We start from the raw sequence: 24,686 nt of genomic DNA, 5'->3' as shown, positions 1-24,686 counted from the left end.
TCCCCCTTGAAATTTGATATAATTACGCATAATTTTTTTATAGTTTAAAAAATTACATATAAACTCCTTGCTTTTAATTATATTCGACAAATAAATCAATCCATTAGTTAAAACTTACGAAATTTGTTAATATTAGCAAAAAATTTGATTGAAAATTCATATTTACCCCTAATTGACTTACTACTGATTTATTATAGGTCAAAATAAATATTTTTTGATCAAATTATCCTTATAAAGTTGAAGATGTATCTCATTACATGCATTAACACGTACGAAGATGTATAATGGTAATTTAATCAGAAAATATTTATTTGACCCACAATACGTCAATAATAAGTCAATTTGGAGTAAATATTTTTATTTATTTATTTTATTAATATCAGCATATTTTGTAAATTTTGACTAACATATAGATCTATAGATGAGAACAAACATCAAAGATAATAAATAAAATTTTTCAAATAAAAAAATACATGTATAACTACACCAAATCTTAAAGGATGATGGTGTAATTATCCCAATCCGAATTGAGGTACTAATTCTTGATATGTTAAAATATTTATGGTTCAAGAATTATTCAAATATCCAAATAAAGAACTTTGCCAAAATACCATTTTTTTTTATACATATCTCTTATCTTAAATACACTGAGAAAATGAAATTAAAAAAATAAAAATAAATCATAACGAACTTTCTTAAAATCTGATATAATTACAAATATTTTCATATTATTTGAGAAATTACCAATGCCTTTAATTTTAACAATTGTTTAATAATCAGCCAAATCCATTAATTCCTGTTATGTTTTCATTAATTTTTTGTGGTGAGCAGATCCAAAATGTTCTTGTGGGGTTTTGAATTATGAATTATAATTTTACTAATTTTTTAAATTTTTCTAAATTTTTATTGCACTAAAAGGATAATTTTCTAATAATATTTTAAATCTTTTCCTCCACCCTGATCTAATTTTTTCACAAGTTTTCACTTTTTTTTTAATTCAAAGAATAAAGTTGGTAATTTAATACCTCAATTTAAAGATTACATAATTTAATCAAATATTATAAAAATATTTATAAATTTTTAAATAATAAGAAAATATTCGTAATTATATTAACACGAGCTCATCGTGATTCACCCTAAAAAAGTTTGTGAAAAAAATCAAAAGCAAGCAAGCTTAGTTAGTATTGGAATAATAATATTATTTAAATTTTATCCTCCCCTAAACTAAAATTCTTCCATCCAAATGCAGTTTGAATAAAAATATTTGAAGTATGGGGCCAATCCAGCAAATTTCTTAAGATAGAATCCACATATATCGACTTATATGTTTCAGACATACAGACTCAAATTTCAGTACTTAATCATTCATATGAAATAGGTAATTTTTCATCACACAATAAATCATGTGACTGTAATACAAAATTATATGTTATCACAACGTATAATACTTTATAAATCCTTAATTTTCAATAGTACTATTCTTATTCAACTAGTCATGTTATGAAAAATTCTTATCCAAATAAAATTTGGTCGAATCAAGTCAACATAGCAAGTGTAATACACTTGCTATGAAATTGATCATTTTTTCTTAATTATACACCAATCATAGACTAAAAGTACTGCATTAGCCATATAATTAGTTCAAATTCAACCAAACTCTATTTGAATTAAAATTTTCTGTGGCATCACATCTCAAAAACACATTTCAAGAACCTCTCCATTTTATCCTTTTCTAGCCCAATCCACACATTGATCCCCAACCCTTTTCCCCCCTCATCACAATCCCCACCATCCAACAAAAGCACAAACTCATCATTCCCACTCACAATAGGGCCAGCATGTTTAGCCCTCCCAAACCCTAAATCCACCTCCCCAAAACCCAATTTCCACCAAGCTGACACATAAAATGCACATCCACAAGTTGCTGGAGTCCCTTTATACACCTCCAACCAATCTATCACAGACCTTATATATTCACTTGTCACTCTCTCCCTCCCCTCCCTCACCATCTCAACACCGTAAGACAACAGCCCGCCCACCAAATCCCGAGCCTTAGTCCGTGCATAACCCGTGATCACAGCGTTCCCTATGAAAGAACTCGGTAGGGGAGGCGATATCGTGTCCCTTATATCCACTGCAAAGAGAACGGTTGAATCTTGATCTTGATGTTGATCACAATCATGACCAAGAATGGCCCTTGTTCTTGCCCTCCAAATGTGGGCTAGGATTGCTTCGAAGGTTGAGCACTCGATCATCGCCTTTTGCTTCAACAATTTCAGCATCTGTGGGGTGAATGAGAAGAGCTTGTGCGTGTACTTGTCAGAGAAGATGTGTGGAGACGGTGATGGCCGTTTCTGGGAGGTGAAAGAAGAGAGGAGGGACGACGTTCTAGCGAGCTTTACGTACTCAGTGTGTGGGAAGAGGATTTGGGGTGGGGTTCTTGCTTTCATGCAGGTTCTGTCATTGTTGATGTGGTTGGTTTTTAGGCCTTCTCCCCTACATATTGAAGCAAGGTTGTGGAACATTTCACTTGCTGATTTCCCATCAAGAATTGCATGGTTTGTGGTGAATCCTAGTGCAAATCCACCACATTCAAACCTAGTTACCTGAATCATCAACGTGCAAGAATCTATTAATCAGGAAGAAAAGATAATTGTCATCATTGATCCGGAAAATCGTAATTTACGTTCCATAATTTACTCTTTTTGCGATTTTACTCTCATTGTTTTAGGACCCATCAAATTTATTTTCATAAATTACGAAAATTTATAATTTTAATCCCAATCACAAATTCTATTAAAATTAGAGTCAAACTAATTAGCTAGTAAAATTCTCGTCGCTAAGCTCAATACTGATTTTTTTCTTAACTATTGAGTCATTTTTTTGTAATGAATATTGTAATAACATCCCCTGCAATAATATTTTATTGTACAAATTCTCTCCGATTTTCCAATATTTGAGGGGAGAAAATATAAATATTACTTGCATGAGCTCAACTAACTTTCTTAGAATTTAAGGAACCTTTTTTTGTAAAATATACTTAATTAAACTTAAGGGGTATAAATGTTGTAAATGTAATTTATTCTTTAAGTTAAAAAAATATACACTTACATTACCTGAAATTATATTTTATTACACAGAATTTATTCTGTCTATTTTGTTTTCTGCTGACGAAATATAAAAATGAAATACAAGTTGCATGGAGCACATTGTAATTTTTCAAAATTGAAGAATTTCTTGGTAAGATGCGTAAACTTAAGGGATGGAAATATAATTACCCTATAAGTTTCATACTTAAAATAAATTGATACGAAGTAAAGTGGTCAATAAAGATGATCGATCGACCTTCTTTCATATTTTTGTGTAATACACTGATGTCACATTCACACAATATCATATTCAGTCTCAATTTTAAATCATAATATAATTGAAAAATTATAATTTTAATCCTATAACTTAGAATGTGGTATTTTTTGTTCTATACGAATTTATTTTTATAATTTAGTTCTATGATAAAAATTGCCAAAATTTTAAAGTTAACAGGACTAAATTACAAAAATTAATTTCTGCAGGATAAAAATGACACTTCCCACAAGTTAATGGGCTAAAATTATATTATTTTTCCTAATATAATTTAATTATATATTTTATTTGGAAATACATTTGTATTACACTACTAGAAAAAATATAATATTTCGCTATGGTTAATTACTATAGCTAAAAGAAAAAAATCATAGTAACGAGAAATGAATTAGGATTTCGCAATGGCCATTAACCGTTGTTTCTGCAAGTATGGTTAAAGTATTAGCCATGACCAAAATCATAGCAAATATTTTGGCTATGGCTAAAAATCATGGAGAATATTGAAAACAATAAATTTTATTTTGGTTTTATCTGACTGTGATTAATAGTATTGATTTATCACGATTTTTAAGACGTAATTATTTATAATGTAATGAAAACTCAACTTTTTTGTAGGCACAAATGTATAATAAAAGAAAAAAAAATCTATGTACGTAAGAAAAAATTCCAACCCAGACAAGGTTTGACCGAACCTGAATCAATTATATGGCAAGTGCAATATGTCATTGGTGTATAGTTTAGGAAAAATGACCAATCACATAATAGATATATCACACTTACTATATATGTGATTGGTTTAATTCGACCAAACCTGATTTGAGCAAAAAGATTTTTAGTACATGCATTGATCAACAAATTGAGAAACCAAACCACATGAATGCTTGCCTGAATAGTGAAAAGTGCAGTTTCTGCAAGGCTTTTATAGATCCCGGGGCGAAGCACAAAGTGATGAAAACTTGGATTTGGGTGAGAAAGATTGCCAAGATCCTTGAGACAAAATCTTGATTTTGCACTAACAAACAAGGCACCTGCATTGTTGCACACAAGCTCCAGCCTCTTAGTCTCATCACTGAAGTTGAGCCTTCCAGCCATGAAGTAATAAGGCACCAAGAGCACTTCCTCCACTGCTTTTTTCACCTTTCCAGCAATCCCAACTGTTGATGCAGCTGAGGCCATGTTTGGTGGAACCTCATAGAAGAACACTGTCTCAACTGGAAAAGTCACTGCCTGGTCTATGTTGGACAGGAATATTGTCTCTGTTGGGACAGGGTTTCTTGGGGACATGAGTAGGATCGGCTCTTCTTTCACCAAATCTTGGTCTGTTATGGACATGATACTGCTCATGTTGTTCACCATTCTTGCAAAAACAGGGTTTTCTTACAAATTTTTAGTACTAAGGGTTTTTGCAAGAATTAGGGTTGCTGATCATCATGTGTATCTTCATATATATATATATATATATTGTGTGTGTGTGAGAGAGAGAGAGAGAGGGATAAATGAAAAATCTTGGAAAAGAAGTTAGTATTGATGGGGGTGAGAAGAGTATGAATGAGGGTTTTGTGGGTAAAGTGAAACTTTTTAGGGGTTGAAATGAGGGCACATCAATGCTTCATGAATCTAAAATGTAGGCATGAAATTGTCATTTCTTTTTATTTTATTTAAGTGCTTCTCTAAATTTTTGCATGTTTTGTTTAGTGCTTTATAGGATGCGATTTCTTGTGTAGTTGTTTAATATACGTGACAAAAGAAATATGATTTCATTTAGTGACAACGTTATACATAATTTTTTATCATTAATAATTATATAGTGACAAGATAAAAAATATTATCATTTAATACTATCGTTAATACTAAGGGAATATTTGTAGTTTTTCAAATAATAAAAGAATAATTATAATTATAGTAAATCTCAGAGGAGCCAATTATAATTTATTATTTCTTTTAAAACAATTTAATTAATTAATCTGGAATTTTGATTTCTAAGATTTAAACTATTCACCAAACTAACCAAAATTTGCTTAAGAACACAATGCAATAAAACTTAAATTTTCAATCTTTGAAATTTATTTATCGTATTAGTTTAGTGATTAAAGTTGAGATCTCATGAACAAGTTCAAGGTCATGAATTTTAGTCTCATCGAATCTTATGTGGGTGTCTGTAATTTATTTATTGTTCTTACTCATGTTGATGTATTGCTTAAATTGACAGTATTGTCCAGTTTATTGAAATGTTGATATAATTATAAATACTTCAATTTTGTATTTTAATATAATAAAAATTAATAAAAGAATTACATTTTAAACCATTTTCTCATAATCTTTTTCTTTTTAACAAACTAGTTTTTAATTGTAGTTTTTCTAAAGTCAGAATTGATTGAAGCATAACGGGCCGGTTTGGGCCCATAGAACCAGTTAAACCATGGGCTAGTCATTGGGCCTCCCATTTCTTGTTTGGGTAGTCAACTTGACTTTATAGAGTGGGATTAAATAGTTAAATTGTTTTTAATTCCAATAATAAATAAAATATTTATATCTTTTCATCATAATTAATTATTATGATTAAAAATAAAAAATTCTTCTGAACACTAATTAACAACGGTTGCATAAAGCCTAATAACCGTTGTTCTGCTGCAAAGGCCGAACCACGGGAAATATTCTGGTTATAGCTAAAATCATGAAAGATGTTAATTGACCGTGTGTAAAACTTAGGTTTTCACATTGATTTTATTTGATTGTAATATAAAATATTTATATTTAAAATGGTTTGTAAGCCACATGTCATTTATAATGTAACAAATAACCCAATTTTTTTTTTATAGTGAATGGAGAGAGAACTAGTTTAATTGGCAAAGTTGAAGACGTCATGGGTTCGAATTCCACTAATGTATGGATTTTCTACTTTAACAGAAAAACACAAAGTGGTGGAAATAATATTTTAGTCGTAAAAATTCAATAAAGTAGATGACTAAATGCGTCAAATTTTTTCAATTTTAGAACTATTTTGAAAATTCTATAAATTAAAGGGTTAAAGTATTGACTACTCTATCCTATACAACTAATGGGAAATGTAATTTTGCCGAATCCGTTACAAAGAATGTCGTAAATTTGTAGCATATCTGTGTTGACGAAATTTGCAACGGACTTTGGAGGCATTTGTGATGGGTATCTTCGAAATGTGAATTTTGTGATAAAACTGTTGGAAAAATTTATCCCAATTTGCCACGGATTTGGGACAAATGTGATGAATTGGGATGGGTTTCTGGTTTCATCATCAAATATTAGGACCAATATAATTTTCTATCACAATAATTTTACGATCGAGTTTATTAGGACTTACCGACAGTCGTTATAAAAAGTTGTCACAATTATTATTTTGGGATGGATTCTCGAAAAGCCATTCTCAAACAACGGTTACGCAATGACTATTAGCCATTGTTTCTGTAAATGACACAAAGACAATAGTACAGTTAAAACTGTAATGAATATTTTGATTATAGGTAAAATCATGGCAATTGTTGATTAATTATGGTTAAAAATTAAGATTGCAAATTGATTTTGTTTGACTGTTGATAGTATTAATTTACCATGATTTGTGATGTAATAAAACTTAAATTTTTCAAACTTTGAAATTTATTTGTTGTCTTAGCCAAGTGGTTAAGGTTGAGGTCCCACGAACACGTTCGAGGTAATGGGTCCGAGTCCCACTAAATCTTATGTAAGTATTTATAATTTGTTTGTTGTTCTAGGTCATATTGATGTATTGGTTGAATTGATAATATTGTTCAATTTATCGAGATATTGATATAATCATGTATGTAATTATCATTTAAAAAAAATAAAATTATTAATCTTTACAAATATTAAATATAATCCTGACTTTAAACATTTCAATCTTGTATTTAATAAAATAAAAATGAATAAAAAATTTTACATTTTAAATCATTTTCTCCGATATTCTTTTTTCTTTTTTCTAATTTTATAGGTTTTTTAAAGTGAGAATTGATTGAAGCATAACGGGCCGTATTTGGGCCCATTGGACGAGTTTATCCATGGGCTAATATTGTTGGGCCTCCCATTTGTTGTTTGGGTAGTCCACTTGACTTTATAGAGTGGGATTAAATAATTAAATTATTCTTAATTCTAACTAAAATAAAATATGTAATTTTTTATTTTTTTTATCATAATTAATTATTACGATTTAAAAAAAAAAAATCTTGTGAATACTAAGTAACTGTAGTTGTGCAACGGCTAGTAACTGTGGTTTCTACAGGCTAGGCCAGAACATTACTATAGTTAAAAATCATGACAAATATTTTGTTTATAGTTAAATCAAGATAAATGTTCATTAATTGTATGTAAAATTTAAGTATTCACATTGATTTTATTTAACCGTGGCATAAAGTATTTATTTTCCATTATTGCGTCTGCAAGCGATGTAAAAAAGATTAGCATAGTTAAAAATCGTGACAAATATTTTTCTAGGCATAGTTAAAATCATGACAGATATTGATTAACCAGAGATAAAAATTAGATTTTAATATTTTTTTTGTTTGACTGTGGTAGAAAGTATTTATTTGTCAAAAAATTCTTATTCAGATCAAGTTCGACCGAACCTAACCAATCACAGATCAAGTGTGATACACTTGCCATGCGATTGGTCACTTTTCCTGAATATACACCAATGACAAAATAAATGTATTGCACTTGCCATATAAATTAGTTTAGATCCGACCAAATTCAATTTGAATTATAATTTCTCTTATTTACCATAGTTTTATAAACTGCGTATCATTTATAATACATCGAATAATCCATTTTTTTTAATGAGTGGAACAAATACGACATCAACACTAAATTTTGAAATAAGTTACCGTTTCGCAATGAGGTCTAATTTAAATGATGAAATCGAGAACTATAATATCATGGCCCAAGGGTTCGAATTTTATTAAATATACAGCTGTTGTTTTACTTTAAAAACGACGACACGAAATTCATGGAAATAGTATTTCAAATATTTTTTTTTACTACAATAAAATGATACTTTTTTCTTTTAATTTTTTTAAAAGAAGAAAAATAGAAATTGTGACAATATTCCAATAGAAAAAAAAATTAAAATGCATTCATTATGAATAAGAGGGTATGCTCCAACGGGCTCTTCTAAACTTTGTTATAATTAAATGTATTTTTTTTAATTTTTAAAAAATTATAAATATTTTTTTAAAATCAATAGTAGTCTAATAGATACTCCATCATGACTGCCCATTATATGAAGTATTTGTTAGACGACCGTTAACTCCATAAATTTATTTATAATTTTTTAAATAATGAGAGGGTATTTGTAATTATGCAAAATTTCAAAAGAGTACATTGTAATTTATAATTTATAATTATATAGTGAGTTAAATTGAATCTTCGACCCAAATTTATGTTTCAAATTTTTAAAATAAAACTCAAGTTTTTAAAATAAAATTTTATTCTAAAATTATTATCTAAATTAAAATAATTTTCTTTTATTTTTCTAATACTTTATATTTTTTACTTATACGAATACTATTATAGTTCGTAAAAATTGAATTTCATCTTTTTAAAATTATACTCTCACTTAATATAATGTTTCCAGTTGTAATATTATTTTTTTTAATACAAAAAATAGAAAGATAGTAAAACATAAATATTTTTATTTATATAAATATGGTGTAACAAAGAATATATTATTTTATATTATGCAATATATTAATTTATTTAGGAAAAAAAAGGTGTATATTTATATATATTTACACACACACGCACTAAATAGTTCATTTTTCTCTAAATAAAACAAACAAAAAATTATTTTTTGCTACAATGAGCATTTTTACACAATATTTCTTGTGTGTCGCACTCGCAACAGCAGCGCGTGTAACTTCTGCCGTGGTGGGTAAAATCACAATGTGAGACTCCACATCCACGGATTTGTGAAATCCGGCAAATTAGCCCATAATATTTAGGGATTTAATGCAATTTACTTCATATGATATTGTAAATGAATAAATTATTCTTAAATAAAAAAATAATAATAATTTATCTTCTTAAATTTTTTAAAATAAAGCAACAGGAGGGTAAATTATTTCATTTTAAACAACATTGGAGGGGCGGTAAATCACTGCATTTAAAAAAATACAAGGGGTAAATTGCTAATTTTTTTTTGTAGGGGAGTGATTTGCACATTTCAATATTACAGGGGGCTAAATTATATTTTTTCTAATATTTTGTGCTAATTACACTGTTCTTCTTGAAATTTAATGAAATAATTTAAGGTTGCAAATTCTAACATTTTTGGCACTTTTGATCTTTCCGTTAAATTTAACGAAAATTTTATTTAATGTGGAAAAATTTGCTCTTTTCCTCACATTTTGTGGTGTTTTTAATTTGTAATCCAATACATCAATTTTTTATATTTTTTTTTCAAACTTTAAAAGAGAATAAATAAAATAAAATTAAGAAACAAAATTCTAAAATTAATTGATATTTTTTTTTTATTTTTGACAATTTTTTGTTAAGATTATTTAGAAAAATTCTTACTTAGTTTTATTTTTTTTTATTATTTTCTTTTGAAGTTTGAAGAAAATAGGAAAAATGGGTGCATTTATCCTATTGGAGGATAAAATTACAACATTAAATTATTTGAGGATAAAATCGTATTAGTGACTATATTTGAGGACCGAAAATTCATTAATTATACATAGATTTTTATGATTTGATAAATACATATAATATCTTTAACATTGTTTCAGTCTTATAAATAGATATTCTTATTAGTCAAAATTTATTAAATTTGTTGATGTTAGTTAAAAAAAATAAATGAAAATCTACATGTACCATCGATTAACTTATTACCAACTTATTGTAAGTCAAATATGTATATTTCTAACCAATCTGGCCTTATACATTTTCACATGTCAATGTATGTGAGGAGAGATATATATATCTTTGTCCTTATTAGGATATTCTGATCAGAAAAATGATTTATTTGACCTCCAATAAGTTAGTATTAAATAAATTAGGGATAATTATAGATTTTTATTCAATTTTCTTGCTAAATTTTGATTGATTGAGAATTTATTTATTAGATAAAAATAAAAGTCAGGAATACTAAATTTAATCTTTCAAACCACATAAAATATATGTGTAATTACACAAAACTTTAGAGGATAACTGTATAACTATTCCTAATACCGTTACATCTCATAAAACAATTTATATATTTTTTTGTATCATTTATATGACAATCTATGATCTTGAAACCAAATAATTTGTTAAAAAGAATTAGTTCGTATCAGATGCAGCAAAATCGAAGTTAATTACGTAAGAATTGCAATACACTTATGATGTGATTAATCAATCTCGAGTTTATTTCTTATTTAGTACTTTTTCATATAAATTTTAATAAGTTGGGATACCAGAAATCGAACTTTCCTAATCATACTATCGAACAGCCTGGAATTAGAATTCAAACGTACAGTTCTAAAATATGGAATGTGCAATTATATACTATTTCCGATTACTTGAATAAAATACGAATCCATAAATTTGAATTGTGAAATACGCCATTTCAATTAATTACCTGAAATAATGAATCGGTTAATGAAATATTTCAAAAATTTAGTTTCAAAATTAGTAACGAATCACGTTAAGTAAATCGGATATATGTAAGATGCAAAATATTACAGTCATAGATTGCGTATACGCCATTATTTTTAATTTCTTTAATTATAAATTTTAAAGAACCGAAATCTAATACTGGCTTTCATAAATAGTCAACATTCGTAGAAATCTGTCAGATATTTACTTATATCGATTCTGTAATAAAAGTATTGTGTGGATTATACCAAACTTTAATAGTCAAACATTTAATAAATCTGAACTGTAACGGAAGATTGCTTAAATATTTTTATTTAAAAATATATTTTTTCTCTAAGTTTCCTATTAATAATTATTTTATTAGTAATTTTTCCTCTAGGAAATTTAGGTTTTTTTATTAAAAAATTTAAATTTATATATTTTTAAGTGGTCTGGAGCAAAAAAGAAAAAGAAAAAGAAAAAGCTTTTCACGACGCGTTCACACCACACCCTTTCCCCAGCGAGTGGTCTTTCCCACCCTCGCCTTCTTTAAATTGGTCCAATTCTCTCTTCATCCTCTGTCTCTCTCTCTAAAACTCATTACTATAAGAATAAAAATAACAAGAAAACAATATCTCTCTCTCTCTCTCTAAAAAACGAGAAGCAAAAATAATTACTCTCTCACTTCGATTCAATTTACCCCATGAAAACTCTGCTCTCATAGAAGAAAACAGGTATTGCTCTATCTCTGCTCTCTTGTATACATGTATACATACAACTTCTGTATGCATATATGTAGATGTGTATACTGTTATTGTATTTCTTGTGTGTATGTGTGTGTGTGTGTATTTGTGTACTTGGTGCTGTGTTCCTCGGTTTCTTCTTTTGCTTCACATCTGAACCCATTACCCCTCCACATGTTTCCTATGTGTATTTACATGCAGAAGTGTATCTATTTGTGTGTTTCTTCTGTGTATGTGTATGTGTGCGTCTGTGTGTGTGTGTTTGCTGGTGGTATTGGTTTTTTGCTCAAGAAATGTGACGGGATTGTAGGAGGACATGAGTTGTGAAGTGTGAAAAGAGTTTAATTTGGTGGGATCACATTGGAATTTTCAGTGCAGGTGGTGGCTTTTACTGGTGTTTGAATTTTTTTTTGCATGATTTTCTTGTTTTTGTGCATTGTTCTTGTTTTATTTTTGGCTTTCGGGTTTTCTGGGAACTTGCCCATAAATATGAAAATTGCTAAAATGGGAGGCTTTGATGTGGTTCTGTTTGATTTAGAATTTGGATGGAGGTGGTGGATTGGTTTGGGATTAGTACGATCCGTCTCGTGGTCTGGTTATGTATTTCTTGTGATAAAGTTATTATCTTTATGGTGAAATGCTGCTGGTTTTATATGGAAAAATGGATCTGTTTTGTCTTTGAATTGATACTTGATGAGTTAGTATTAAATTCTAAGTTTTCACTGTTAAATCCGTTTATCTGTCTCATCAGTTTTGATGAAAAAATTCTTAATGATTGTGGCTGTCGACATGTTTTCTCTTTACATTTCTTGAGCTTTATTGAAGAGTTTATCTAGATATTTTGTGAAAATTTTTTGGACTTTTTATTCTAATTTCTATATATACCTAATGTAGGTATATTTTTGATTTCTAAAACTTTAAATTCTTTAATAGATTGTTGAAAGAGCTTTTCATCCGGTGAAATTTCTATAAATTTTATCTCTATAAAACTTTATATATTAATCTTAATCACTCCCTTTGCCTCTGCCTTCGAATTTTGTTTACTGTTGTTTGTGGCCAGCTGTACAGAAAGAAGCATCTTTAGGTCTGAACTTGTATTTGAATGTTCATTGATAAATATCAAGTGATTCATCGTTCTGCATCAATGACATTGGCTGTCTTTTGCTAATCAGGTGACAGAAGTAAAACTGATTATTGAGCATTGAGTTCAAGTAAGAAACTAAGAATCCGTCTAGTATTGTATGAATATCAAGATAAGTGGGATTTAGGAGACCGGAACCTGGTCTGGGCTCTAATATTTCATGATATAAAGTGAGAGGTAAGACCTTTCTGTTTGAAAGGCAGTATGTATTATTAGTTGAATCTTGTGTTAGCTTTGCTAGTTACAAAACCATTTCACCGATTTCCTATTCTTCCATTTTTCCCTTGTCGTCCTTTTGAGCTGTATGTGCTATTATGCGTTTTAGTTGTGAATAGAATTTATCTTAAAAAAAAAGAGAGATGAAAGTTCTTAAAATTTGTCACAGTTTGGTGTGCGTTTGCATGGCAAAGAATTTTGTTGCTGCTGGTTCAAATCTTCTTAACCATTTAATGGACTTGTATGAAAAACTGATATCTTTCTCTCTAATGGATAATGTGTTGATTTCTTCGACAGATGGCTTCAATCCTTTTAGGTCAGAATGGAGATCGCATAGCTGAAATTCCTCGTGAGCAGTTCCTGCGACCAGACTCGGATGACTGTGGAGAGGCACAGGTCTGCCCTCTAATTCCATCAGATTCCTATGATGCAGGTGATGCATTTGGAGAGCCAGATATTCTGCCACGAATTGGAGATGAATATCAAGCCGAACTTCCTCAACTTCTTGGAGAGCCCGCTAATGTTTCTTGCTCAAGGACGCGTTCCCACCAAAATTCCTTGGTTGGGTTACCCATACCATTAACATGGATCGGTAGCAAGAAACATGAGGGACCAGAAATTTTTTCAGATTCCAGACGTCCCAATCCTAAGAATCTAGCTGAAACAAGCACTTATTCCAGTGGTGAGACTGGACCTTCTCATTATTCAATGAAGGCTAAAGACGAATCACAGAATTTACCATCTGACGAGAGTATACTGGAGTGCAGTGGTGGAGGTCATTCTTTTTTGGTTCCTGGATTACTCAGTGAAAGTTGGAGTGAAACTGAAAAGGCTAGCTTCCTTCTAGGATTGTACATTTTTGAGAAGAATTTTGTCGAGCTGAAGCGATTCCTTGAAACTAAAGAAATGGGCGCAATACTCTCATTCTATTATGGTGAATTTTACCGTTCGGATGTATATCGTAGATGGTCAGAGGGTCGAAGAACAAGGAGCAAGAAATGTGTATACGGGCAGAGGATATTTTCCGGATTCAGGCAGCAGGAACTGCTATCTCGGTTACTTCCCAGAGTGTCAGAAGAACGCAGAAGTGCTTTGCTGGAGGTACTCTTAAGATTTCATTGGGCTATAGTTAACAAAAACTGCATTCGTTGCATAAAATATTTATACAGCATTAAGCAATAATGCTATAGTTTTCTGATGTGGTGTTGATATGATGTGATCAATAAATCTTTGGTGTTGTGCTCCGTTTCTCAGCTAGGGAATGAATTTCATGAAACATAACTGGAAAAGAAAGCTTGATATAATTTTACTACAGTCAGTGTGACGTTTATCTTTGTTTTGTTATCTTCTTTGGGATTTTGCTGAAGTTTTCTTCTCGTTTTTTGATAGGTGTCTAAGAATTTTGGGGAAGAAAAAATGCTGTTAGTAGACTATGTCTCTTCCTTGAAGGCCCTGGTGGGGATGAACATTCTTGTAGAAGCTGTTGCCATTGGTACAGGAAAACAAGATCTCACCAGAATGGCCTTGGAACCTTTGAGGTCGAATCAAGCGATCCCTGTCCGTCCGGAGATGCCAACGGGAAAACGATGCTCCTCCCTTACAACAACTGAGATTATTAAGTTCTTAAGTGGAGATTATCGGTTGAGCAAGGCTCGGTCAAATGACTTGTTCTGGGAAGCAGTTTGGCCGCGTTTGCTGGCAAGAGGTTGGCATTCTGAGCAGCCTCAAAATCCACGGCATGTTGCTGGTTCCAACAAACATTGCTTGGTTTTCCTTATGCCCGGCATAAAGAAATTCTCAAGAAGGAAACTGGTCAAAGGCTATCACTACTTTGACTCTGTTACTGATGTTTTGGGCAAAGTTAGAAAGGAGCCTGGGCTGATTGACCTTGACAATGAAGAAACCGATGGTAACAAGAAAGAAGAAGGACATGAACGGGCTGGTAAGAAAAAGTTGAAAGAAGATGAGAATTATCGGCCAACAAGGCACCGTCGTTCTTATCTGCAACCAAGGACTAGTAATTGCAGTATGGACGACACAAGATTCACAGTAGTAGACACGAGTCTTTCCGATGGCAAAGTAAGAGAACTAAGAGCTCTTCCATCTGAAACTTCGAATATGATGTCGATCTCTCTCGTCCATACTCAAGGTGGTGCTCAGGTTACTCTTGAGGAGAACAATGGTGAATCTGACGCTACCAATACCATCACTCCTGATGCTTATGCGGCAGATAATCCGACAGCTAAAACCAGTAGGAAAACATTTCCTGCCAGGAAAAAGCATGATGATAATTCCTCATTTCAGGACACTCATACTGTTTATCCTGATATTAGTAAAACATCAGGTCCTGATTTGAAAAACAAGAAGGGTTTAATCGATAAGAAGCAATCGAGAAAAGTCCCCAAACCCCACTTGAGACGGAAGCAGGAACAAGGTGATGTTGATTATACAGCTCCCATCAGCAAACGTTGCCGGAGATTAACTGCTAATGGTTGTGATGAGGTGAGAGATGGGGTGATCCGTTCCTCCATAGCTCCCAGATCAGGAAACAGCACGTCCTATTGCAGTTCAGGCACTCGTGAATTTAATGAGAACGTATCTTCTCAAGTGAGGTTGTGCCAGGATAAGTTGTTGTCCTCCAGCTCATCAAAAGGTGATAAGTTGTTGCCCACCAGCTCATCAAAAGGTAGTCCCCACGAGAGCATCAAGTGTAATCCTGTCAGTAGTATTCATGCCAAAGAACCCTCCCCAGAGAACACTCGAACTCCGTTCTTGATCGACCTTAACTTGCCTCAACTATCACCTGAAATTGAGGATTATTCTGTTGCTACAGATATGAGGATGGATCAAAATGATGGGTCGATCAAGCCTGAAAACCACTGTTTATCAAAGTCCTCGGATATTGAGGCAGGAATGGAGCTGCCTTCTACTGTGAATCCCCTGAGGCATAGTACAAGGAACCGCCCGCCAACAACCCGAGCACTGGAAGCTGTAGCAGATGGATATTTAACTGTAAACAGGAGGCGGAGAAGTAGGGATACAAGCTCAAGGGGAAACATAGCATCGAGACGTTCACAACGTGCCCGTCGTGTGGTAGCGCCTAATGACTCTCCCAACAGTTCCATGGCTTCCCATATTGAAGAAGCTGAAAATGGTGTATCTAATACTGGCACCAACAATATGTTCAGCAAATTTCACATTCCTACAGAAGCAAATAACGAGTCAGTCCCAAGACAATGAGTTGGGAGTCTGAGCTCATAATCTAGCCTATTTCACATTCCTGCATTGGACTAACCTTCATGTACGAGCCGCCACATCAGACAACTGAATGTAAGAAATCACAGTTTCCAATGTCCGTAAACACCAGAAACAGGTGAAGCGAGAAAACCCTTTGCTGTTTAAGCCAAGACTCAAGAACGATCATCGAACAGATACATGCAGTCAGATAAGGTTTCTGGTTCTCTTCTGCTAATGAAATGTCTGTATGTTCTTGTTGTACCTGTTAAATTTTGTGTATACACCGTTTTCTTGACGATTATAGATAGTTTTGCTGCTGATACATGGTCCTGCTCTCACCGACCAGTCCTGTCTTTCGTGATGGTAGAAACTGGTTCTTGAACTTGTCGTTGCATGGATGATATCGTTAGGCGAACAAAGATTATTGAGGAGATGAAAAATAAAAGCTCGTACAATCCGTGGCTTCTGTAAAGATGATAGATGATTTTGTATTTTTATTTTCTTTTTCAATTCTTGGTATCAACTTCTGGACAAGTCGAAGGACTTTTATACTTAATCCTCAGAATTTTTGTCTTTTCATTTGTGTTTCTTGGCAATAATACTTTGCACTCTTTTATCTACTGCTGGATTAATGCTTTTGGAGGTACAGGTCTCCTAATACAGTCTTCATTTCCACACATTTTGTTGCAAAAATGGTGTTATGATCATGCAGTTTGAGTTCTGCAGACTACAAATTCTTACATGCATCGAGTGTGAAAATATTAAACGACCAATACAAAATTATACCAACAGTGGAACTTATAATACTGTAATTTGTACCACTTTGATACTTACACATTCAGATCATATAAGTATTTTTTTCTCAATAAACTGCATGTAAATTGGAGTTTGGATCCATGTTTTCCATGAAAAAAAATATGGTAAAAAATACAACGGGTTCTCTTGAAATTATAAATACTCTTTCGTTATTTGCAAAATATAAATATCTTTAAAAAAAAAATTATTGTCTAATAAATATCCCATCGTGACATCCTAATATAAAGGATTTTTTTATAGACAACCGTTAGTTTTTCAAATAATGAAAGAATATTTATAAATATGACCAAACCTCAATGAATCTGTTGTAATTTGCATTAAAAAAAATATGCATTAAACTCAAAATCCAAATAGCTGAAAAATACTTTAAAAATAAAATAAGTGCCTATTAGTCAGTAATTCAATACATATAAATAGTCAATATTTATCAATAATCAATAATTATATCATAAAAAGTAATTTTCAGAACCATAATTTCATACTAGACCTCGTTTGTGAAGAAAAAAAAAAAATGATTCACGTTTGATATTTTTACACGACATAATAATTATCATATCTTTATTGCAATAACTAAACAAAATAAAAATTTTTGAAATAATGAAAAAACTAACTCATTTTTACATTGAAAATTAGGTGAATTCCTCATTGGATTTTTTTTTAAAGAAAAAATTGCATCTAATTTCCTTAAAATTTGAAATAATTATAAATATTCATTCGTTATTTGATAAATTATGAATGTTTTCCTAATATGTAAAGTAATTATGTGACCTTTGGACGATAAGGTGGAATATCAATTTTACCCTCGTTGGAATTTAAATTCTTTTAAAAAATGATAAAATATAAAAAAATTGATATTGGATGGACGTTATTATAAAAAAAAAACATTTTTTAAACTATAGAAAATTGTAATTAAGGGTCCAAAAAGTTATTTTGGGGAATTTAATACAAAATTTGGATGAAACAGAAACTAGCGGAACGGGTCAATTGGTGGATGAACGCTGATGTGAGCAAAAAAGATGATGCTCGGGTACACTTGGAGATGAAAGTAGTGAAATAAGTGTTAAGAAATAAAAGAGTTTAAATGAGTGGAGTGGATAATGTTATTTCTCGTTTTTTGTGTATAAGGTTGAGATTGCCATAAATGTAAAACTCTAAATTAGAAATTTAAGTGTTCTTCTCAGCTAAAGTTGTAGCACGAAGGTGATAGTTGTAGTATGAAGGTACAAGGTGTTTTCCCCCGGTCTCTATAGGCAACATTATTCGGTTGGAGAATATCGAATTTCCCGCAGATTTGGTGGAGGATTCTTATGAATTTGGTGGAGTATGATCTCAAAGCAATTATATAAAACTAAATCTCCTATGAATTCGGTGGAAAGTCATCTCCCAACGTGGAGGATCTACCTCAGATTTGGTGGAGGGTTATCTCCCAGCGCTTGGAGGATCTACGGTTCTCAGGGAGGTTAGATTCTGCTGCAAATGATGGCATGTTTTGGGGATAAAGAGCCTTCCCAAATTTTTGACGAGCTGGTTGAGGTGATGTCTTCCCCCACTCAGATTCCAAGCTTTTAGGATTTAGGAGTTACTCCTAGCTGGGGGCGCCATATGTCCCTGAAGAGGTGGTTGATTCTTATTTGATATTGTGGAGTGTGTCCTAAGAGGTTTATGATAAAATAAACCATATTTAAAATCGATCAAGGGATGTTCCCCTTGATTTTTCTCGATATTTTGTTCTTGAACATGCATCCTAATAAAATCATACAAACAACATTTTCATTGGCTATGGAAAGAAACCAAAAGCGAGATCCAATAATATAAAATCGGATTATACATTTTGATTACTTTGTCGAATAGCTTCTTGTGTTGATCCAAAATTTTCACATAACGACTAAATATAAATCCTCTCTATGTCTTGTCCACACCTCACAAAGAAAATAGAATGCACAAACTATTGCTAGATAGCTTTGTGCTCTCAATTAAAGAAATCAATTTTAATCTTCACTATTAGGTTAGTAAAATCAAAACCTTGTTGCTATTGCTTGAAATAGATTCAAGAAAACACAAGAGAAAAGTGGGAGTGTTGTGAGAGAGGAGAGGGCAGAGTGGTCGTAGTTTGTATGAGGGAAAATAATTCTAAATATATATTGATACACATGGGCTAATTGGCTTATAATAGTAAACAAGTCAAGCTTGCCCATGTCATACCAATCAATTGCTACAATTAGTCTTGATCAAGCATTCACTTTTCAAACCTAAGTGTGTAAAAACATGGATGCTCCCTAGGAGCACACTTTTGGCTACATTCAAGATGATGGTCTTTAGGCTTCCATTTAAAAGGACAGGCTTGATTAATTTAAATTCAATAAGGGATAAAGGTCTATTTAATTAATCTAATTTTTAAAAGGCCTTACAAGTAGCCCAAAAATTTTATTTAATTTAATTAAACAAACCTAGCCCATCTCTATCAATTGAACTAAACTCAATTAAATTAATCAAATTAAGTTAAATTGTGCAAAGCCCAAATTTTTAGTTAATTAAATTAATTAAATTTTGGGTCATTTTTCAAATGAATTATCCCATCAAATGATCCAATCATTTATTCTCATTTCTTTTGAAATTAATTCTATATTAATTCCACCAACTTTCGAGATGATTTGTGTGTGATTCTTTAAGTTCACACACAGTTAGACTTAAGTTTGTGTATAACACAATTGATAATTATGTCTAATTTAATTAATTGACTCTGATTATCCATTAATCTAGAAGCACCCCTCACTAGGGATAGTCGTCTAGCAACTATTCATAGCACTAGTGGCTAGGTGAATATTGACGTGAATATTTAGGCTAGTACGGTCCTCTTGTTAGTTGTCTCCCAATCTAGGTCTAGGTATAAAATTGGGAGTCGATTCCCATTCTAGACTAAACAACTATGCTTAATACTCGATATGTGTTTATTCTATTAATCGACATAGGAAACTAATCCCTATTCGATCAATCACTATGACCATATATTCAAAGAGCTTAAATCATCTCTGAGCGCATATGAAATTTCACTGTTATATAGTATTGACAAGTGACGGATTCTCTTTTAGTCCTCACCTTCTTCACTATGTATTCCGACCACATTGGACAAGAACAATGACCCCATCAAAGATATGGTCACCTTTTGCCAAACCCATGATACAACTATCAAATGCATGTGACGGCCGTGGTTCCTCAACTCTCATACTACCGAAGTTGGGAATACCAGTCATACAGATCAAGCCTCAAATGCTTCTATATGACAATTGCCCACAAATAAGTTCAATCGGCTTGACAACATGTCAACTACTCACTAAAATTGCATAAACGTCCAACGTCTATCGCCGATGAAATGCAGCATTCATCCAATGAATGCAATATTTAGTGTAAGTCTCAATAGAACTCTCTATGCCCTATCTCAAGGTCTTCAACTTGAAATATTTCAAACCCAATCATTAAAAATTAGTTTCATAACTGCTATCCAATCGTAGCCCAACTATATGAGTTGTTCGATTAGTCTGTAGGGATTTATCATAACACTAAAAATAATTTAACATAAATAGTAAGTACAATAAATATATGTTGCCAAAAAAAGTTGGTAGAGAAAGAGGGAGATGAGAGAAAGATAAAAGGGCGACGACCAAAAAGAAAGTGTTGCCTCTGGGGAGGAAGAGAGCTAGAGGGCAGAAGAGGACGGAAGATGAAGATTTCTTCGCCATTTTAGAGGACATAGCCGTGTTACCTAAAAAGGCCTGGTCGTGTTCTTTAACACGATATGACATTATCCTACAATACGGTTGTGTTCTCCAACTCTGTTAATTTTAAAACTATTTTTAACGATTGAATCAAATCATAACAATTTGTAAAAAATAGAGATCAAAATCGTGCTTCGAAAATAGGAACCAAAATCAATTTTGACCCAAAAAGTTAGGGACGAAAAGTGTAAATTACCCGTCTTTTTAACTAGAAAATTATATTTTAGGCTAAAATGTTATGAGCCCATGGGCCTGCATTCAGTTGTCTCCCTAGCCCATCAACCCAAAAAGTCTCTGGCCCAATAGTAGTTAATGACATAAAAGGCCCATTAAAAGAAACCATACGTGGAAGCTCCATTTTCCACTCCAGCTACCGAACTCAATTCATAGACAGAAAAGCTCCGAACTTCCAAGAATTACTGAAAGAACACGACGATTTCTCCGAATTTTGTCGTAGGATTTGATTCAGTACGTTTCAGGAAGAGAATATAGTTTCTGGGATTTGAAAGAAATTTGGAGAAAACGAGGGGCGTTGAATAGAATTTGAGGTGGAATGGGTCAGGCATTACGTCGAGCAACTGGAAGGATCGGCAGCTCCAGAGTCGATACAAGTACAACGTCGCAGCTCGGTAAACCCATTGAACGGAGGTCGTCGGCTCCTCCTGCTCCGGCGGGTGTTCCCGTTGAAAAACTCCCTAGTGAGGATGCCGCTGCTGGCTCTGGTAATTTGTTGACTTCGTTTACATTTCTGTTCTCTAGTTTCTAAAAGATTCAGTTTCTTATGTATTTTCTTTGGGATTTTGATTTGGGTATAGAGTTGGGGTACAATTATGATTTTATGACTCCGGGTGCAAATAGCAGCGTAAAATATTTTTCCAAAATTGAAATATTATAAAACAAAATATAGACTAACTATATTTTAATTCGCAGAAGAACATTAGAATGGTTGAATCCTTTGAGATGCTGTGCGACGGAAATATGATAAGGAATTTGTGTGAAATCAATCATTCGTATACATTGTTAGAATGAGGCCTTAAGATGATAACTTTTGGGATTATGGATTCGGATGATAATTTAAAGTGGCAAGAAAAAATAGATGTAGGAGATGGGGCAACATACAATCTAACAGCATGCTAACTATGACTCTTGGTACTGAGGTTTGATGCCATTTGACAAGTGTACTTTTATTACTATTATTATGACGAAAAACGGACAGCGTAAATTCAATGAAAGCGGATCAACCAGTGCTGATAATTATGAGTGTGATTCAAGAACTTAGGGGTTAAAGTTCTTTGGTTCTAATAAAAGTTACAGTTTCAGTAGTTGTATTGATATGTGGCATCTTGTTGTCAAGTGGATTTGGTATTGTCATATGCACATCTATGTTAGATTGTGAGACAAAAAGTTTGCTTAGCCGTTTCGTTGTGGCTGTACAAGTTTGGATTGTCTGCTGTAGTCCACTGTCATGTGTAAGTTCAGATAGTGGTATTGATTTCTTATAACTGGTTTTTGATGTATCTGTTACATTTTATGGACTTCTTGAAGAGGGTGCATCGGTAGTAAACGCAGTCCTTGAGGATCGTGATCCTCAATATGATGCTATGCTTAGCCAAATGGTGGGTAGGATTCGATCAAAGCCTGGAGGGAAGCTTGAGATGGGTGAGGTGAGGTCCACTGGCTTGTTATGCAAGCTTTTTTCTTGATTTTTGTTACTAAGAAATTCTTTTAGTTCCCAGCGAATGATTTACAACAAACACTTCAGGTTGTAGTTCTCTCATTATTCAACACACACGTAAACACACAAAAAAAAAAAAAAAAAAAAGAAAAAAGAAAAAGAATAAAAAGGAAAAGATTCAGATCTAGTTCGATGACATCCAGAAGGATAACCACATTCTCTTTTTGAATTGGGCTAATTAGCATGATATCCGAAGTTGGTCTTGAAAAACACTTGGATATGGTAACTTCTCGGATGGATCCAATGCAACCCACTCCATTCGAGACCATTGGAGCCTGGAGGAAAGAAGAGTGGGTCCTAAAAACCACCCAACCCATGTAATCCAATGGCAATGAGTAAACCAGATGTGTCGCAGCCGTTCCATTGAAGAAAATTCCCTTCCATATATCTGTATAGACTTGTATGTTTGTCACATCCTGCCTCTCAATTTCTAAATCTGGTGGATTTTGACAGGCCTCTGTGGTTGAAAAGTACAAACGGCCGTTGCCCAAAGTCAGGAATACAACACCAGAATCTGGCAGATATGAGCAGCGGCCTGTTCCCCCTGGGACGCTGAATGTAGCACAGGTACGCCAAATTATCCTCCTCCATCAAGGAAAATCCGATGACCATGATGGTCCCATGGATGTTCCGCAAATTGCAGAAAGGTTCCGGATCGATGCTGCACAGGTTCAAAATATCCTCAAGTTTGTGGCTCTGCCACCAGAGGATGATAGTAAAAGGAAAAACAATCAAGAATGACACTGTCCACTTTTGAGTGAGCAAGCTAACAATGAAGTCTTTTCACTGAGGAATAGATCTTGTAGAAATGAGAATTATGTTTACCTAGATGATTTTCTAAGAGAACTATGTTATCTGTACTCATCTTTCAGTTCTACTCGTATGAGTCTTGAGTTGAACATTGGAGGGCCATTTTTGAACGTTTGAGGCATTTTCACTGCTTTGCTCATATTGTAGGTTGATGTACCTCCCATGAAGGAATCATTGAGACGGTGTTTGGCTAAACTTATTGAGAAGACATTGTAAGTTCATACTTTATAAGGGTTTTTAAGAGTTACAAGACAACAAATTATATTTTAATAATAAGTTGGTCAATTTTTTTTAGATAAAATAAGATGACGAAGCTCATAAGATGTTGGTCAAGGTGCGTAGTGGGTTGGGTCGGCCCAAGACTGACATAGACCAGCCTGAAAAAGTTTGGCTTAGGAGCGGCCACTATTGTTCATGGCTGGTCTTGGGGTGGTCCTTGGCTTCTAAGTGGGCTCCAATTGGGTACATTTTCTAATCCAGTCCTAGTTTATGGATCAACTCGATTGAGGCTACAACCAAGCTCAAACCAAGCCCGTGTCAAGTCTGGATGTGGTTGTATAATTTTTTTTTTCTATATTGATGTCTTCTTATGAACAATTACTTAAATTTATAATTGTCTTTTGAAATAAATCACACAATAATTTATAGATAGAAAACTAATAGTTAATAATATACAATGAACTTAAAAAAAAGCCTAACAGGTCCGGTCCAAAACCAAGTGGTCTTGGGCCACTAGACTGGGTTGGTCTTAGGTATTGATTTCTTAGACCAGTCTGATCTCAAGTGAGCTTGGGCCAAACCAACCCAATTTTTTTTATTAGTTCAATCCTATCTTGAGTTTGGTTAGTCCAATCCTACCCATTGTGCATTCTAAGATGTTGGTAATGAAAATCATATTATATTATGTAATATGAAGACCAACCAATGTTTCTATTTCAATCCTATATGTCATATGAGGTGGATAAGTTAACTTTGATTTAATTTGTCACATATACCTATTTCTATAAAGATAAATAGTTAATGATATAAACTTTTCATTAATTATTCTTTCTCATCATTAATTTCTTACTTTTTTAGTCTATCCATTTATGTTAAATTCTTAATTATTTTTCTTTATAGGTTCCCTTTGTTTTTAAATCTTTACAATTTCTTTCAAATTTTACGTCAATTAATTTTTATAATTTAAGTAATCTTAAATAAAAACCTTTCACAACTTTCAAAATTCGGTTTTGTCTTGATATCAATTAATAGGT

The 24,686-nt window shown here is 32.5% G+C and overlaps 3 protein-coding genes across 6 annotated transcripts; 2 read left to right on the top strand and 1 right to left on the bottom strand.

Moving 5' to 3' along the window:
* Positions 1 to 1,685: 1,685 nt before the first annotated feature.
* LOC105157060 (acyltransferase GLAUCE-like) lies at positions 1,686 to 4,719 on the bottom strand. The gene is made up of 2 exons (XM_011073357.3): positions 4,249 to 4,719; positions 1,686 to 2,606 (listed from the first exon to the last, which is right to left on the bottom strand). Exons 1-2 carry the CDS (start codon positions 4,717 to 4,719, stop codon positions 1,686 to 1,688), a joined length of 1,392 nt encoding a protein of 463 aa, XP_011071659.2.
* A 6,839-nt stretch (positions 4,720 to 11,558) lies between these two features.
* Positions 11,559 to 16,919, top strand: LOC105156897 (uncharacterized). Of its 3 annotated transcripts, XM_011073154.3 has the most exons (4): positions 11,559 to 11,696; positions 12,878 to 13,023; positions 13,360 to 14,163; positions 14,452 to 16,919. In XM_011073154.3, exons 3-4 carry the CDS (start codon positions 13,360 to 13,362, stop codon positions 16,300 to 16,302), a joined length of 2,655 nt encoding a protein of 884 aa, XP_011071456.1. In that variant the 5' UTR covers positions 11,559 to 11,696; positions 12,878 to 13,023; the 3' UTR covers positions 16,303 to 16,919. The 3 variants fall into 3 exon arrangements, with proteins under 3 accessions (XP_011071456.1, XP_011071455.1, XP_088734323.1); XM_011073153.3 differs by lacking the exon at positions 12,878 to 13,023; XM_088878197.1 differs by lacking the exon at positions 11,559 to 11,696 and having other exon boundaries at positions 11,706 to 13,023.
* Positions 16,920 to 21,238: 4,319 nt separating this feature from the next.
* On the top strand, positions 21,239 to 24,078 carry LOC105156896 (dynein beta chain, ciliary protein). 2 transcript variants are annotated; one of them, XM_011073152.3, is made up of 5 exons: positions 21,239 to 21,610; positions 22,434 to 22,552; positions 23,077 to 23,190; positions 23,581 to 23,645; positions 23,729 to 24,078. In XM_011073152.3, exons 1-5 carry the CDS (start codon positions 21,442 to 21,444, stop codon positions 23,730 to 23,732), a joined length of 471 nt encoding a protein of 156 aa, XP_011071454.1. In that variant the 5' UTR covers positions 21,239 to 21,441; the 3' UTR covers positions 23,733 to 24,078. The 2 variants fall into 2 exon arrangements, with proteins under 2 accessions (XP_011071454.1, XP_011071453.1); XM_011073151.3 differs by lacking the exons at positions 23,581 to 23,645; positions 23,729 to 24,078 and having other exon boundaries at positions 23,077 to 23,522.
* Positions 24,079 to 24,686: the final 608 nt, after the last annotated feature.

The sequence above is a fragment of the Sesamum indicum genome, linkage group LG3 (assembly GCF_026168435.1).
Source record: "Sesamum indicum cultivar Baizhima isolate 11 linkage group LG3, ASM2616843v1, whole genome shotgun sequence".
In the NCBI taxonomy this organism is placed as follows: Eukaryota; Viridiplantae; Streptophyta; class Magnoliopsida; order Lamiales; family Pedaliaceae; genus Sesamum; species Sesamum indicum.
This window is presented reverse-complemented; position numbering and strand designations above follow the sequence as displayed.

Bases quoted from the DNA above. Each gene is read 5' to 3' on its own strand.
- LOC105157060 (XM_011073357.3), bottom strand. From the start codon at position 4,719: ATGGTGAACAACATGAGCAGTATCATGTCCATAACAGACCAAGATTTG. The intron at 2,607-4,248 runs GCAAGCATTCAT...TTGATGATTCAG, and splicing joins CTGCACTTTTCACTATTCAG to GTAACTAGGTTTGAATGTGG.
- LOC105156897 (XM_011073153.3), top strand. From the start codon at position 13,360: ATGGCTTCAATCCTTTTAGGTCAGAATGGAGATCGCATAGCTGAAATT. The intron at 14,164-14,451 runs GTACTCTTAAGA...GTTTTTTGATAG, and splicing joins GCAGAAGTGCTTTGCTGGAG to GTGTCTAAGAATTTTGGGGA.
- LOC105156896 (XM_011073151.3), top strand. From the start codon at position 21,442: ATGGGTCAGGCATTACGTCGAGCAACTGGAAGGATCGGCAGCTCCAGA. The intron at 21,611-22,433 runs GTAATTTGTTGA...GACTTCTTGAAG, and splicing joins GGATGCCGCTGCTGGCTCTG to AGGGTGCATCGGTAGTAAAC. The intron at 22,553-23,076 runs GTGAGGTCCACT...GGATTTTGACAG, and splicing joins GGAAGCTTGAGATGGGTGAG to GCCTCTGTGGTTGAAAAGTA.